This window comes from Trichoderma virens (genome assembly GCF_000170995.1).
Source record: "Trichoderma virens Gv29-8 chromosome Unknown TRIVIscaffold_92, whole genome shotgun sequence".
Lineage (NCBI taxonomy): Eukaryota > Fungi > Ascomycota > Sordariomycetes > Hypocreales > Hypocreaceae > Trichoderma > Trichoderma virens.
In genome coordinates, this window is record NW_014013657.1 from 455,067 (window position 1) to 472,421 (window position 17,355).

The window sequence follows — 17,355 nt, forward strand, 5'->3', positions numbered from 1 at the left end:
TGCCTCACCGCCAAAATTTTCAAAACCGGCAGAAAAAACGGCTTGGCGCAGAAAAGTCGCTGCTTTGAATTTTGCTTGAGGCCCCGCTGGCATTGACAAGCTTCTGTAGCAATTGCGTTGCGACAAATTTTCAAGATGGCGCCGTCGCAGAAGAGATCAATTGAGGATGACTTTATCCATACCCTCTCGGATAACGACGATCAAATCGCCGAGAACGAGGAAGTTGCCGTTCAGCCTCCCAAGAAGAAGGCAAAGACCAACAAGAAGTCGGCCAAGAAGAGCAAAGATGAGGAGCCTCAACCGGAAGAAAACGAAGGTGTCTGGGGACAGAAGGATGAGAACGATGGCGCCATGGACTCTGATTTTGAATTCATGGTCGACGACGCTGGCGACCTCGGCGAGGATGAGTTTGAGGGATGGGGATTCGAAGGCGCAAAGAAGGGAATGGCCGTTGAGAAGGCCGGCGTCGATCTGGACGAGATTATCCGAAGACGAAGAGAAAAGAAGAACCAAAAGGCCGGCAAGGAAGAAGATATTTCTCCGGATGATGAAGCCGAAATTGACATGGACGACGACGAAGACGGAGTGTTGGCAGACGATGCATTCGGCATGAACGTGGACTCGGATGCCGAAGAGTCGGGAGAGGATGCCGACGCCAACAGTGACAAAGAGGATGATGGCGACAAGGACGAAGACGAAGACGACGATGCCGCTTCGGACAATGATTCGGTAGCCACGCCCGTCGGCCACCCTGACGATATGTCTGACGATGACGATGAGGAAGATGCCGAGGAGAAGGCCAAACGAGACGCCTTCTTCGCCCCTGAAGAAAAGCCAAAACCTGGACAAAAGGTGGATGTTTCATCGTTCCAGGCCATGTCTCTGTCTAGACCTATTCTCCGCGGTATCACCACTGTTGGCTTCTCGAAACCAACCCCCATTCAGGCCAAGACCATCCCCATCGCTCTCATGGGCAAAGATCTTGTCGGTGGTGCAGTTACAGGTTCCGGAAAGACAGCAGCATTTGTGCTTCCCATCCTGGAGCGACTTCTTTACCGACCCAAGAAGATTCCCACCACACGCGTTGTGATCCTTACTCCAACCCGTGAGTTGGCAATCCAGTGTCATGCCGTGGCTACAAAGCTTGCAGCGCATACAGACATCAAGTTTACTCTGGCTGTTGGAGGTCTTAGCCTTAAGGCTCAAGAGGTGGAGCTTCGGTTGAGACCAGACGTGATTATTGCCACCCCTGGACGATTCATTGACCACATGAGGAACTCGGCTAGTTTTTCTGTCGATACCGTTGAGATCCTGGTGCTTGACGAAGCCGATCGAATGCTTGAGGATGGATTCGCCGATGAGCTTAACGAGATTCTCACTACGCTACCCAAGTCGCGCCAAACGATGCTCTTCTCCGCTACCATGACTTCCACCGTCGACCGTCTCATCAAGGTCGGACTGAACAAGCCCGTTAGGGTCATGGTGGATTCGCAAAAGAAAACTGCGGGCACATTGACTCAGGAGTTTGTGAGACTTCGCCCAGGACGTGAAGAGAAGCGGATGGGCTATCTGGTACACATCTGCAAGAATCTATACACGGAAAGAGTCATCATCTTCTTCCGCCAAAAGAAGGACGCCCACAAAGCTCGAATCATCTTTGGTCTCTTGGGCTTTTCCTGCGCGGAGCTACACGGTAGCATGAACCAGACACAAGTAAGTAGCATCGTCTAGTCTAATCCGGTACCACGCTAACGTTTATCTTTCAACAGCGTATTGCTAGTGTTGAGTCATTCCGAGACGGCAAGGTTTGCTATCTATTGGCAACAGACTTAGCCTCTCGTGGTCTTGATATCAAGGGCGTTGATACAGTCATCAATTACGAAGCTCCTCAGTCAGTGGAGATTTACGTGCACAGGGTTGGTCGAACGGCTCGTGCTGGACGCCATGGTACATCAGTGACCCTTGCTGCCGAACCCGACCGCAAAGTCGTCAAGGCTGCTGTCAAGGCTGGCAAAGCTCAGGGATCCAAGATTATAAGCCGCGTCATCGAAGTCAAGGATGCCGACAAGTGGCAGGCCGAGATTGATGAGATGGACGATGAGATTGCCGAGATTGAGAAGGAGGAGAAGGAGGAGAGACAGCTTGCTCAGGTTGAGATGCAGATCAAGAAGGGCGAGAACATTATCGAGCATGAGGCCGAGATCAAGTCCAGACCAAAGCGAACATGGTTCGAGACACAGCAAGACAAGAAGAACGCCAAGCAGGCCGGAAGGGACGAGCTGAATGGACCGCGAGCCGCAAAGAAGAAGGGCGGCAACGTCAAGCTGAGCAATAAAGACAAGAAGAAGCTGGATGCAAAGGCAGAGCGAGTGGATAAGAGCATGGGCTGGAAGAAGGGTAAGGGGGACGCCGAGAAGGCCGCAAAAGCCGCCAAAGGGAAGAAGGCTCCCGTCAAGGGCAAGGCAAAAGTACAGGTGAAGAAGCCCCGAGGGAGGAGGTGAGCAGGTGATGGACGGAGCCAGTTGATGTGTACATACAGTATTCTCGATGTTTTACAAGTGTCGTCGTCGTTGTTGTTGTTCAATAGAAATCGTTACTTTGTGCACGTTCGGTACTTATACTCCCTGCATATGCACCCCGGAATTCTGCCTTGGCGCGTGCCGCGATGATGACATAATGCAACTAGCCAGTTCCATCCTTTCTCAACCGCAGGCCGGACTCTGTCATGAACCAAACGTGATCACGAGTGCCGCCACGAAACTCATTGGCAATTTGCAGCAAATGGCGTGAACCGTGGACTGCAGCACTGCGCATGTCAGGCGCCCGCCGCATGTGGTAAATCCAGGGAGCAACGGACCGCTGTCAGAAGACTGGCTCGCCTGAGAGGCTTGACGACGACGCCTAGGGCTGCTACTCTGCGGTGGTTTTCCCAGCAGCGCATTGGCTTTGCCGGCTTTTGGTCTTGCTGTACGGAATTATATATATATACTAAGCGGCTCGGATCTGGGAGGCCTTTCCTTGTCTGATTAGTCACTGGCAAACCCCGGACCAAGCTGGCTCCTTTTAGGAAACTATTCGGCTTTGGACAACCTCGCTCGCTGTATCGCCACAGCCAAAGTCTTGTTCGATATCTACTGCCACACGCCGTCCGAGATCGCTACCGCGAGCGGCTGTTCGATTTTCACCTCGACACCCTCCCGAAGCTCAAGTACCGCATCCAGAGCCGCATATACCGTTACATACTTGGTCGGCAGAGCAAGCGACGAGCCGTTAATCAGGCCGTTCGGCACAGCCAACGGCTGCTGCTGGGACATTCGGGACGGCGGCCGATCAAACATGTGACAGGGCGGCCGGCTACATCACTGCTTAGACAACTTAAAATGCCACCGCCGGGGGAGATGGGCTATGCGCCCCGGATCAACGACATGCAGACGGGAGATGGTACCGAGAGGGGGGAGAGGGGCTATCGGCGGAAGAGATTCGCCGCCATAGCAGGAGCTGTGGCTGGCAATATCTATCGCACTGGACAGATTGCCGTCACCGAGATCAGGGAGACTTATGCGCAATCTAGGGCTCGGGGCCTGGACGGCGAATTCGACGGATCCGGGACCATGCACATTCCCGGAGCGTTCCCAGATGTGGCCGTGACGGCACAACTTAGCGGCGAGCAATTGATCATGTTCCCAAGCTATGCGAAGCAACATACCAAGAAGGAATGGCGCCGGCCTTCGGCGTACGAGTCGGAAGCTGGCAATATACAGGACGAAGAGTATTGGCGGTCGGAATGGGAGAGACATCAGGACGAGAGAGCGATTGTAGATGTTGATGTCCGCGGCTGGATATACTCGCCCCATACTGGCCCCATCACGCGGCGAAATCGCATCTTGATCGGACTTGCGCGGCAGCTGAGTGGCATTCCGGTCCCAAGAGCAGACCAAAACCAGGGCGCCGTGCCTCTTAACCCGAACGATGAACTACGAGAACAGGAGAAGATTGCGCAAGAAGCTGCCATGATCGAGCGCAGGGGGCGGGAAGAGAAGCGCATAGCAAACAGTGGCGCCTACAGCGAACAACCCCGTGAGGATACCAGCTTTGGGGGGCCTGCATACCCTCTGCCCAGGCCGCTGCCTGCCCGAGGCGATAGTCGAACGCCGGACTCGCTCTCGGGGAGCCCCAAACTGCCGACTAGACAGAATTCATCAGTAGCCAACGAACTCACGGAAGCCGAGTTGGCTACAGCAAACGCCAACCTGATGGCCAGAATAGCGCCATTCATGACGAACCCCTTGGTCGCTCTCCCCATCACAATATTCTTCTACAATGAATCGAAATCCCAATCTCGAAACGTTCTCACCGACGATGCCGGCCACTTTGCTATTCGTGCGCCACTGGATTTCGTTCCTACTCACGTCAAGATTCTCGTAAACGAAGGCCTCTCGACCACGCAAGAAGTCAAGTATATCGAGCCATATGGCGTCAGTCTCATCAGCGATATCGACGACACTGTTAAAATGTCCAACATCTCAGCGGGTGCTAGGGAGATTTTCAGAAACACCTTTGTGCGGGAGTTGGCTGACCTCACAATTGAAGGAACCAAAGAATGGTACGGGAAGATGCAAGACCTAGGTGTGAGCGTACACTACTGCTCCAACAGCCCCTGGCAGCTGTTCCCTATGCTAGCCACCTTCTTTAAGGTATCTGGGCTTCCTCTTGGGTCTCTACACCTAAAGCAGTATTCAGGCATGCTGCAGGGCATCTTTGAGCCCGTGGCAGAGCGAAAGAAGAATACGCTAGTCCGCCTCTTGCGAGACTTTCCACAGCGAAAGTTTCTCTTGGTTGGCGACAGTGGAGAGGCCGATCTGGAAGTGTACACGGAGCTGGCATTGGCGTATCCTGAGCGAATACTTGCAGTCTTCATTCGAGATGTGACGACTCCTGAAACCGCGGGGTACTTTGATTCATCTTTTGAGATGACTCGGCGGACAATGTCTGGCTTGACCTTGAATAGCAACAGTGGCCCTGCAAACAATCGACCAGCCACACGGCAGAACTCGGCTCCAGGCTCAGTTAGTGACTCGAAGCCTCCTACCGGACCGGTGATGGGTACTCTGATAGACTTTTCCGATGAGCCTGAAGAAGCAAAGATAGATGACGTCGCAGTCTTGGAGCAGATCAAGAGATCAAGACCAGGTCCGTCAGCGTCAGTCAGTGCAACAGATTTGCTCGCTCGAAAGCCCCCGCCGCCTCCTCGTCCGGCCAAGCCCGCGGCTCTAGCCAGCACTCCCGCTATACCAACCGCCAGGAAAGGGTCAGTAGGCCTCGGGATATCAGGGGCTGCTACAAATAACAGCTCCGAACCACCGCCGCCGCCACCAAGGAAGCCCGTCGGCCAAAGCGGCAACCAGCCAGTCCATCCACTGGCGCAGATACAGAACTCGTCTCAACAGACAATCGAGTCCACCAAGACGGCCGACAAGCCGCCGCCTCCTCCACCGCGCCGCAGTACCAAGAACCTTAGCCCGCGAATGGTCGCGTACTTTCGCGGTCCGTCGTCCAACTCAGACGTCGACTTTGATCCACTCCCGCCTTCGCTCGCGCCTGTGCCCGCAGCTACTGGGTTGTCGTTCTATCGTCCCAATAGCCGGTCGGGAAACACTTCGCCTTCGGGATCGCCTACAATGGGCGCGGTGAACAAGAAACTCGAGCTGTGGAGGCGGCGTCTGGCCAGGGCGCATGACCAGCTTGATCATTTGGGCGTGGCGCTGTATACGTGGCGGAAGGGGCAGGATGTGGAAGCTGAGGCTGTGGGGATTATTAAGCGGTATATGGAGGAGTTGGAAAAGGAGAAGAGGATGAGGAGGTCATAGACTTATAGAAATAGGGGCGAGTTGGAGGTTTGTCCTTTTGTTTCTTTTTCTTTTTCTTGTATGTGGTCTGGATAGGCATGGGTTTCGAGGCGATAGACTCTTTGTACTACATGTTGTATTAATTTCTTTTGTGCGGTACTACTACAACTGTTCGAGATAGAACTTGACTGTCGAAAGATCAGAGAGAGAGAGAGAGATTGCGCATATCAAGGAGACAGATAATATAACAACCAATACTTTACTTCCAATTCAGCCACTATCACCTCCTAAAACTAATTTTATACGAGAATTCCTACATCCAAATTCGAATACAGAACAGGACAGGAATGAATACCACAATAAAAAAAAAAAAGAAAAGCACCCGATAAAAAAAAAAAAAGAATCCCAAACAACTCCTCCAAGTGTATCCTCTTTCCCAATGCTCTTGACGTTCTTTGAGTTCTAAAGAAACCAGCTTCTTCTTCTTTCAAGAAAAAGGCCTCGTTCCATCTACAAACCCCCTCGACAAAAAGCTCTAAATTCGACTACCGCTGATGATGATTATTACTAAATGCCCCAGTAAGGTTCATGTGCATCATGGCATCAGTGGTCCAATCCGTTTCGCCATCATCGTCTCCCCAGAAATCGAGACCTTCGCGTCCATCGACACCCGGCAGCCGGATCTGAGGTGGCCCTTGACTGTACCTGTTTCTCGGTGGCGGCGTGTCTGGCACAGGGGATGATTCCAGATCGACAACGTGTGGTGCGTTGTGTCCTCTGGAATCCAATGGCCTTTGCTCCTGCTCGTAGTGTTGGGCCGGCTCAAAGCGCTGCTGCTGCTGCGGTGGCGGCGGCGGTGGAGGTTGTGCAGGCTGTGCTGGATGTGCCTGTTCAAACTGGTCATAGGCATATCCTTGGTTGTTCGATGCTGGTGTATGCTGATCATAGTTCTGCATGGATGGGGGAGTATCTTGGCCACGTTCCATGCCAGGATAATAGGCTGTCGGCGTTTGCGGCTCCTCCTGAGCGGACGTGGCATACCCAACAGGCTCCGCATGAGCCATATGATCCATCTGTTGCGCAAACTCCTCCTGTTCCAGAATCTGAGGTGCCTGTCCGACATTTCTCAAGTTGGGTGGGACGGCAGCGCCCAAGCTACGGAGACTACCCGTCGATGTTCTGTTGGCTTCTGGTCCTTCACCTGGCTCGAGCACGCTGGCATCGAGATCTCTGATGGCAAACTGAGCCACGGTGCGCATCTTTCGCGTAACCCAGCCTGCAAGAATCTTTCCTCGCTGCTTCTCTCCCAGACGAGATCTTGGGAAGTCGCCCTTGTTTACAAAGGCCACAATGTCGGCAACAATCTGATGCTCGCTCAAGATGGCGTTGACGATGACGGGCACCATGGAGGCAAGATAGGACTTGCGGCTCACTTCTACCAAGACTACAACCAACCCACCAGCTTGGAACACCGCACTGCACATAAAATTCATTAGCCATGATTGCTTCTGAGTTGGATTTTGGAAAAGGGTTAGATATGACACTTACCAGCCGTTTGACACAATGTTACGATGGCAGCGTTCTACTGAGAGCTCAATGTCCATGGGGAAATGACTGAGACCGTTGATCTCAAAAGTCTCCCCAATACTGCCAAGCACAAACAAGACTTGCATTTCCACGAGAGCGCCATTAGGTCCAATAGGCCTGTTCACGTTGTGCAAGAAGCCTAGATCACCAGTTCGCACATATCGCACGTTGGGATCGCCGTCTACTGTCCGGCCGTCGAAGCGCTCCACGTCAAACGCGTCCTTGGAGCCGTAGAATGCCTTTACACATGCCTCTGAGTCGACCCAGATCTCTCCGTACTCGCCATCGTAGCAATGCGCGCGGCTCTCGGGGTTGACAATGGCAATCTGAGTTGACACTGGCACCATGCCAGAATCTTGCAACAGGAGAGCTTGGGGATCTGAGTCGTGGTCCACGGGAACGATTAGACCACGTCGAAGAGCTTTAGTATCAAGCCAGAGCTCAATGGGTTCGATACACATATAAGATCTCGAAGCAATCATCGGGTTGAGCACATGTGAGTAGACTGTATTGATGGCGGTCCGATCCAACCCGGCTCCCGCAAAATGCATCCTAACTTTTTGGAATACATCAACTCGTGGTCGACCTTCTGCAGAAATCATCATATTCTTGAGCTCGTGCATTGTAAAGCCCTTGGCCTGCATCGATGACATGGCATGATCAAGCATCTGTGGCGTTGCGTACGTGTCTTTAATTTTGTATCTTGACAACGTAACGAACAGCGATATAGGGGCTTGGGCGAACTCGACAGGAGACAGCAGATATGTTGGAGTGCCGACGTAGATGCCCATCAGGCAAGTATGCACGAAACCAAGTCCTGTTGTGCTTCGTACGCACCCAAGAACGGGCCTCGAGCTCGTCATCTGACAAGTCTCTTTCTGTACTTTGCACATGCCCAAGATTGTGTCATGTCCAAGCTGGACAGCGATTCTTCGTTGATCCGGTGTCCAGTATGTCCAGATAAGAACGGGATAGCCGGGCCGAATCCAAGCAGGATCTGTTGTCAATCCAAGCTCTCGGAGACCGTTATTCTGCTTGGGAGGCTTTGAAGTGTTGTAGGTATTTGGCATAGAGATTTTCAAGATTTGGGCCGACTGCTTGATGTGGCTGGAGACGATCTTGAGCTTGAGCAGATGGTCTACATCCTGGTTGACCAGAACCGCCTTGACCTTGTAGTCCGCGATGAGGTGCAGGAAAGCAGGCACATCTTCGTTGAGTCGATTCTGGTCGAGCGGCGCCATTGGGATGATGACCGCACCAAGGTTGATTCCCGCATGAACTGCAAATACAAATTCTTCCGAGTGCGTATACATGAGGACCAAGTGATCGCCAGGCCGTACCTTGACTTTATTCTTTAGGTACATGGCCACAGCAGCCACCTTGGAGTCAAACTTCTTCCAGGTAATTCCCTTGCCCTCTCTACCCCTGCCATCAATAGTGCAGTAAGAAAGCTCTTCTGGCTGGCGAGCGACTCGCCATTGGATGAGATCGGTGATGCACGAAAAGTTGTTGAGTGGTGTAGACGTTCTATCGTCAATGACAACCTCTCTGCGGTCAATTCCAGAGTACTGCTTATCAGCGGGTGCCAGGATATTCGTCCTCGACTCGGAGGCGATCGGAGACCAGATACCACCAATGGGGTCAACGCCAATAGGGAGGTTGAGAACCGCATGCTCAACGCCAAATTTGACATGGACACAGGGGAGGTTTCCGAGGTCAAACTCGCGCCGACACAGCATGTTACCAATTTCTCGTCTTCCGTTCTTGATGACTCGTGGCAGTGCGTTGGGGGCTGTGATCATAACGCAGTAAACCCGAAGGTGATGTTCTTGCATAAGCACCTCCATGCATTTTTCCGCCAACGAATCCAACAAGACGGTATCAGGCTGCACTGGTGGGCCGCCCGAAGTAAGAGGCGCTGTTGATGCTGCGGCCGACTCGAGAACAACGACAGGCAAGTGCTCGTCATTGACAAATACATCGAATGCAGAGCAGTCATGAATCTTGGGGACATTCTTGACGATGCTCACCACGATGTGCTGAACAAAGAAGTATCTGTACTCAGCAATACCCGCGTGGCCGTGCTCCACCCATTCAACCTTTTGACGGATTCGATCCTCGTACAGACCCAGGACGTAAATCTTGCCCTCGATTACTGTGCCAAGGAGGCCAGTTCGCAGGAACTCGGGCTCCACGGCAGTTGGTGTCGGCTCCCCAGGCTCAAACTTGTAAGGGCGTGCGTGGAAAATAAGCTCCGTGTTTTTAGGTTGCGCCCAAAAGCCTCCAGAGAGAGATGGCGAATCAACCCAGATTTCGCCAACTGAGCGCGGAGCTGCCAAAAGACCAGTCTCTGGGTCCACAACGGCAAGAGTAGCATCTGGGATAGGGTATCCGAAAGCGCCAACCCGGACCATGGTGGACTCCAGCGAGGTCTTCTTTCGAGCTTCGTTGCCATGAGCGAGGACTACAACCTCGTTGGTCTTTAAAGCCTCTCGATCAAGGATGACCTCTCCTAACTCGATCTTCTCATCCATTTCCTTGGTTGTTGTTGCTCCACCGCCTAGCAGACTGCCGAATCCGTTTGATGGAGCCGGCTTCTCTTCCTCTTCTTTTTCGCCGTCGGATTCCTTGCCAGAGTCGTCCAGCTTTAGTGGAACTCCCAACCGCTCTTCGCCACCTAGCCAGTCTCGAACGCTGATGACCATTCCACCATGTTCCGGAAGGCAAAGCATCGGGGCCACAACTTCACGTGCTCGAGGGTTTCTCAGGGGCCGCAGCCATCTATCTGCCAGAACTTCATGGAACTCGCTATCAATAGTAAGGGTGTCGATCAAGCACAGCTTCACTGCCTGGAAATTCGGCTCCATTCCCTTTTTGAAGTTTCGCGTCGTCATGGGGTCTTGCTGGTAGTTGTAGGCTGCTCGTTTTAACCCGGGGTAGTCTGCAATCATGATGGTTGCTCTGTACTTTGTAATCAGATGCGCGTATAAGCCAGGAGATTCAACGGCCTTGTTGTCAAACCAGACGGTTGTGTGGCCGCCATAAACAGTCAGCAAAATACTAAGAATCATACCAACTCCCTGCCTAGGGTCCAGATAAGAGAGCAATATCTCGCTGCTAGCTCCGCCACCGATGAGCTTTCCGTTCTTGTCTCGCAATGATGAGTTGAAAGTATCGCCGGGCCCGTTGCCAGGAACAGTAGAGATAATAGCACTGAGGCAGGCCATCTGGTGCATAATTGTTCGATGGCTAAGGACGACGCCTCTCAAGTCACCAGTTGGCGCACGAGAAAATTCAATGTAGGCCAAGTCGGGAACGGTCAACGGGGGCACGTCCTCCTTCTTCTTTGGATGGTAACCACCAAACTCGTTAGTCTTCCACCACTCAACTCCCTTGGGCCAAGTGAGTTTCTGCGTAGTAATATCTCTCTGGAAAGTCTTGAGGTTGTTTTCCGTCGTAAGAGCCAGATGGGCTTGCGTAGAGGTCAGGATATAGTTCAGCCGCTGGTAGTCCTGCAAGTCATTGATAGGAACCGCCACTACTCCAGCAATAAAACAGCCCAATAAGGCGATGGCGAAGTCGATTATTTCAGTATCACGATATATAAGGGCTACTCGGTCGCCACGATAAAGCGGGCTCTTATCTCGGATGACTTGTGCCACTTTTTCGGCTCTTGATGCAAGCTTATCCCATGTGATGGACGCCATCTCCTTGCCCTTGCTATCAAGGACCCAATACGCTGGTTTTTTGGCAGTGGTGCGGGCACGGTGTCGGAGAACCGCAGCCATATTGTCGAATGATGACATGGGTGTGTTGTTATCGTGAGGGTCCTGAATGGCAAACGGGACTTCTCTTGGCTCAAGAGGGGCCTGGTATTCCAGTATTTCGGGCGGAGGCATATCGCTGGCGCTGAGCATCGGAGGCGCCATGGCGGCCGTCGGAGAGAAGGCATCACCAGAATATCTCGGACCTCCGCCATAGTCTCCCATCTGGTTCTGTTCATAGTGCTGCTGGCCTGCGAAATCAGAAAAGTACGCCTGGTTATCAAGCAGTGTCCTAGTCCTGCCGTCATCCGGCTGGTTGTATGAGCCGGCATATGCGCCGTGCTGATCGGGATTGAAGGCGTAGTCTCCAGAAACCATAGTTCCACTTCGCGTGGGAGGGTCGTTGCTGCCCCCTGGCAAGAAAAGCGAATCACGCTGCGGTACAACGGCATTATCGGTCATGGGTCTTCCGGGGCGCAAGAGGTCGGCTGGTGAGGGATTCGAGTGCGCATATGAAGAGCCTGGCGGCGGAGCGGCATAGCTTGAGTCAGGACGCTGTGTATAGTCGTTGTAGTTGCTGTTCTGGTCGTGATAACCGCCTCCAGCGCCGTATCCACCTCCATAGCCACCGGCCACAGAGGACGTCGAGGTCATGACAGAGGCTCGTCGGCCATCGCTCGAGGGGTGCGTCGATGTCTCGGGAGAGTGTATGCTCAAGCCGGAGCGAGACTGCGGAGGAACCGGGGCCGGGGCTGTTGGATGGTGAGCAAACTGCGAGAGCAGCATAGTCCGCCGCTTCTGATATCTGCGTAGTTCTTTGTCAGTTGACGATCCCGCTGCCACCGCTGCTGTCGCTGCCAGCATTTCGAAAGCCCGCTGCTTACCCCTTCTCGGTAATGTCACCCTCCTGCGCATCATCTCGTCAGCCAAAGTCTTGGAATTGATGGTGGATGGACTGCAGAGGCTTCCAGCAGACAACCTACCTCCAACTCGCGGTCCAGCTCCTGGAGCCTCGCCCGCAGCTCAGGATTGTATTCCGCCATGATCCAAAACAGCGCGCTGCTGGTCAGACACTTGCGCAGCACTTATGCTTGACTGAAGGCGAGGATCTGGCGCTTCGCCATGCCCAGACTCACCAGTAGCGCGAGTCTCGTGATGTTGAGGTTTAGTTTGGCGGCTTGCTGCTAACGGCGAGCTTGTTGCAGCCACGGCAGAGAAAAACGAGGGGCTGCTCCAGGGCTTTTAGCGGGTAACCCAACCACTACGGAGTACTCGTAGGCTGTAGTGGTCCCTAGCACGTAGTGGCCAGGGCAGAGGCTTTGCTAGGCCGAGCTAGGCAAATGTTGAACGTGCGAACACGAGGTCTTATGTAATGTATGATGATGCAAAATACGACCGAAATACCGGTTCTCTGCGCTGTTTGTGGCGGCACTATTAATACACGGAGGCATATATTCTGTATGCGGAAAAATGCTCTTTTCCGGTGACCCGGGACTTCCCTATATCTGCCTATATCCTGCCTATATCCCGCCTACTAGGTACTATATTTGGCCACGGAGCACCCATCTAGATATGAACGTTACAAACCCGCGTCATTCACTCCATGTTTAAGAGAGCCCTGGATAAAGTGGCGGGCAGCACCAAATTAATACGAGAAAACAGCTGCCAGGTTCACATAATCCTCTCGTATTAAATGGAATGCCTGGTTCCATCGGCCTATCTCGTTGACGCCTATCGACCACCACCCTGGCCGTGCGAATACCGCATACAGACAGACCCAGAATCGGGCGGAGATAAGTAGCCGCCTACCTAACCATTACGATACCGTCGTACCTGTCTGCATATACCTACTGGGTACTATGAGTGAAATATCACGTTCAATTGATCGACAGAATAGATGGAGATGCTGTAATTAATTTTCGAATTTTATCTGTCTAGAAATAGAGCCAATTCATGTTGCATACTCGCACATTAACAACATCCCACTCAAATGTACTTGAGTAATCCGACTCCAATACAGGTATTCCGTTTGCATGTACTCCGTAGACCGGCCGCACTTGTAGCTCTGCATGCATCAGATCAAAGGTCATGCTAGTCAAAGGGATTGTCTTTAAGATTGTTGCTGTTGATATTTTTGACAGAATCTGGCATATAAATAGCGTTTATTTCTGCTCTCTTTCTCTTCTTTCTCTTCTTTCTCTTCTTCATTTTCTTGGCCTTTATCTACAGCTCCTTGTCCATCATGATAATCGTTCACTCTAGATAAGGTACCGTTCAAGAAACAGACATGAACAAAAATTTTGTATTGTACCCACAGCTTTCATTAAATTCTTCATTATAAAGAACTCTTTCAAGCGACCTTCCAACGTTCATAACTGTTCGCCCCTCAGCTATAATTAGGTATCTCATGTTCAGTGATCCAGGGTACATGCCCTTTATACATCAATGCTCGCCATCTTTCATAAGGCCCTTGCGCTTTGTCCAAACTTCTTCAACGGGCTTCCTTCATCTTTGTTTCATCCTTTCTACTGTTCTAGAACAATTCTAGAACAAATAATCTTGGAAACAATGAATTGGTCCGTTCACTTGTTTTGTTTCATAACTTTGTGCTTCAGAATTTAATGATCATGACGTGCATTACCTTAAATATGATCTCCTTCGCCTCGTCTCATGCACCAGATATGAACCCATTCTACACCCAAACCAATTTATACAGTTTCATAAATGTCCTTCATTTTGAATACGACCTTGTAACTCTGTGCCAGTCCATTCTTCTTCTGAAACCCAGAAGAAAACCAACCATGTTGTACACATACGACTCTCAGTACACCGATGGTGATTTCATATGGCAGCCAAACAACACAGAGACAATAAACTTGGAAACCCATAATTCTGCAGGCAGACTATTACCAACTTCCTTCTCGGAGAAGGTGTTCTCCGAGGCACAGTCAGAAGTGAAATCAGAACCGTTGGATTTTCTGACTTCTTCAGACCTTTTTAACCCCAATGCGGCAATCCCACACGAGCACGACTTGGATATCGATCTTTCGCTCGACTGGAGGGCACCGTAAGTATAACACAGGAACTGCATCACTCTTCATTAAGTTGCTAAAATTATGCTGTAGGGATCTATCCAGCAATCAATTCTCAAATCTCAATATCATAGATAATACCGTCGTCCCTTTGCAGAATATCAATCAGCCACTTGTACCATTCGGTCAACAATTACTAGTGCACAGTTTCTCGGATTCTTATTTTGAACCATACCCAGAACACACCATTCAAGATAATCCTTTATCTGCATATCCTCCCCTTGACTTTGACTATGGCACCAACTCTCTTTCGTATGGCCCCCAGGTTATTCAGCAATTCGGACAACCCTACAATAACAATGTCAATTTTGGCTTCAATCAACATGAGAACCCAACGAGCCCGGAGGGAAGAAACCAATCCTCCCTTGGTACTCAAAAGGTTAGTTTCAACAGAGCCGCAAAGCAACGAGGAGACCCCAGCTGTGACCCTTCTCTTTGCTATGCATCCGATCCTAGCAAAATAGCTCCTTGGGGCAGTATGACTTGGAACGGACAGCATCTGTTTACCTACACGCCAAAGGGACAGTGGCTGCGTGACCGTTGCTTTACTAAAGAGCAATTACGAGAATACGCAGACAACTGTGGAAAGGACACCGTCTTTTGGGTCCAGCAAGCTCCTACGCAGTGCAATCATCGACTGGAGCCCGAGGACAGGATGTGTCGCTGGGCAAATTGCCCCGTCGCTAATAGAACCATTACAGCCGGATGGCTCCGCGTAGCCTTTGACGAGTTCCCTCACCTCACGTCCAGCGGGGCCCGAGATCCGTTGAAGTGCGCCGGCTCGCTCCATTTATGGTGTTTTGAACAGATTTTCGACCCTACGGAATTCCATCTATGTGGCCGTCTGCGCCCTGAAGACAGACAGTTTCCTTTCGAGGATAAGAGCGTGGTGACGCTGGAAAAGCTGACCGATGCGGGCATCATAAGGGAGGCTTATCAGCCTTGGTTCGAACAGAATATGTTTAGCCTCAACCAGCAGCCACGAGAATATCGCGACTCATTGTCCTATCGACTGACCAAGTATCATATAGAAAACCAGACGGCGGCCCGGCAAAAGGCGCGATCGAAACGAAACGACACCAAGTCTGTGGGTGAGCGCCGGACCATCGATGTCCACTTGGGCAATCTGAAAATGTTTGTTGAAATCACGAATAGAGTCAGAATGTTAAAGAAGATGAGAAGGTTGCGAAGGTTGCGAAGGGCCAACGCCGAAGGAACTGATTCCTTGAGCGATTCTTTTTCACAGCCTTTGGCACTCACTAACATACGGGCGACGAGAAAAACAACACGAAGGATCATGACAGACCGGCATCCAGAGCCAACCCGAGGATTTTCACTCTCGCGTGAATCGCACCAATCAAGAGGGAGCTCTTTAGCTAATAGAAACATGCAAGAGACTTTAGATCACGAAATCAAACCGTCCTACAGAAGACAAAGGCAGTCGAATCTAGCACAGTTTCCTTCGGTTAGCAGTCAGAATAGGGATTCGAATACATATCAGGTCAACCCCACACTCAACTCAAGCATGAGCAGCAGGCAGCCGAGCTACTTTGATCCCTTGAATCCAGCTCATCATTCAGGGCAGTCAACTGCTCGCCCCTCCGCCACCACAGCAAGCACACTCTCCAACTGCATTCAAAGCAGTCACTTGGGAATCTCTTGTCAAAACGACGCTCAGAATGTCACAGGAGCAAGGTTCAACAGGGCAACCCGGGGAAAGCCTCGGCCGGTCCTTCGGCCGATCATTACGCAGCCCCTACAGCAATACCCATATTCTGTGAACCCCTCAACAAGTCTTGACGCTTTCGCTCATACAACAGGGGAGATATTGCAGTTGCCTGGAGCCAGCCGCAATACGTGCTTCTTTGACTCACGACGACTGGGTAGCCCGACCCACGAGGTTCCTGACTTTGGTCTTCACATTGACCCTAGGATATCCGAGGTTGAGCTGGAGGTTGGCCAACACCAGGAGGAAGCTGTTAGCGAGGCGAATGATGCATTTCCGGCCCACACACTAACGTTTCCTGTTGCATCTCAGCCTCCGGGAATCATGGACGGTGCCGTGAGCCCGCGGGTTACAGCTACATCACCATATTGGGATAGTCTCGTGGATTTTGGTGGCTTTGGTGGTGCTTTTCCTACTCCTCTGCTCACAGACTTTTCAGCCACCAATGGGGTTGATGGTGATAGAGTCGCAACTCTTACTGGAGCCAGCATTCAACATGTAAGCAGTCCTGAAGTGGCCCGCATAAAGCGGGAGACTCTCAGCCCCATCGAGGCGACACAAAGCGGGCGAGCAGCAAAAGACGGCGCACGGATACCTCATAATTGTAGAGGTATGCCTTTTTAGATCAGGACATGCGGCTCCCCGGGTGGTGTTGACGAGGGGGGCCCTTGCAGCCCCGATAAGGCCCATGAGGGAGCTGCATCGGCACTCCCGAGGTGGAGAGCTGTTTGGGCTGGCGTTGACTTGCAGACGCGGGTCTAGCTTGTGGCCAGTTGGCCGACTAATGAGATGCCCTCCCGCTAAAAAGAGCGTATGAGTGCTAGTGACTGCTCCGGGACAGAAAACGTGAGGCCGTTAGCGGTTGTGAAGGCAGCCGGGCAAGATGTGACGAGCGTCGTTTTGGCTTGGCGTGAGCCGCAAGATGCTCGGAATATTCCCAGGTGTTACCGACACAGGCCTGTGAGCTGACAACAGCGTCTGCGGGACGACTTGTTCCACACAATAGGCAGGCAGACGCAGTGTTGTACGTTGTTGACTGCTCGCCTGACGCTGTATACCGAAAGAGGGGGACCAGAAGGCGTCTCCGATTCGCTCGTCACCCACACATCTGGTCAAGTTTAGCAAAGATGTTCTCGTCACAGCTCGATAACCGTATACGGAGTATACTCATACGTAAAAGCTCGCCCCGCCTTGCTTTCGAACTATTAGCATACCGGGATATGCTCATATTATCGTGGTCCGATTGGCTTGCGTTCCTCGATGATAGCTGCAGGAATACACGAACGGAGGGCTTGACGCCGCTGACCGTGGGAGCAAGATGCAGCTTCGGCAGGGGAGCC

At 51.9% G+C, this 17,355-nt stretch overlaps 4 protein-coding genes across 4 annotated transcripts; 2 read left to right on the forward strand and 2 right to left on the reverse strand.

Moving 5' to 3' along the window:
- Window positions 1-135: 135 nt before the first annotated feature.
- TRIVIDRAFT_196232 (uncharacterized protein) lies at window positions 136-5,867 on the forward strand (the record flags this gene model as incomplete). Its single annotated transcript, XM_014094097.1, has 4 exons — window positions 136-1,572; window positions 1,770-2,397; window positions 3,154-3,269; window positions 3,906-5,867. The coding sequence occupies 4 exons, from the start codon at window positions 136-138 to the stop codon at window positions 5,865-5,867; spliced, it is 4,143 nt and encodes a 1,380-aa protein (XP_013949572.1).
- A 524-nt stretch (window positions 5,868-6,391) lies between these two features.
- TRIVIDRAFT_37909 (uncharacterized protein) lies at window positions 6,392-11,575 on the reverse strand (the record flags this gene model as incomplete). Its single annotated transcript, XM_014094098.1, has 3 exons — window positions 6,392-6,796; window positions 6,893-7,322; window positions 7,395-11,575. 3 exons carry the CDS (start codon window positions 11,573-11,575, stop codon window positions 6,392-6,394), a joined length of 5,016 nt encoding a protein of 1,671 aa, XP_013949573.1.
- A 138-nt stretch (window positions 11,576-11,713) lies between these two features.
- TRIVIDRAFT_19536 (uncharacterized protein) lies at window positions 11,714-12,240 on the reverse strand (the record flags this gene model as incomplete). Its single annotated transcript, XM_014094099.1, has 3 exons — window positions 11,714-12,002; window positions 12,082-12,104; window positions 12,181-12,240. Coding segments are annotated over 3 exons (372 nt in total), but the record flags the coding sequence as incomplete, so codon positions are not given.
- Window positions 12,241-13,998: 1,758 nt separating this feature from the next.
- On the forward strand, window positions 13,999-16,984 carry TRIVIDRAFT_207115 (uncharacterized protein; the record flags this gene model as incomplete). Its single annotated transcript, XM_014094100.1, has 4 exons — window positions 13,999-14,264; window positions 14,323-14,668; window positions 14,786-16,625; window positions 16,857-16,984. The coding sequence occupies 4 exons, from the start codon at window positions 13,999-14,001 to the stop codon at window positions 16,982-16,984; spliced, it is 2,580 nt and encodes an 859-aa protein (XP_013949575.1).
- Between the last annotated feature and the right edge of the window lie 371 nt (window positions 16,985-17,355).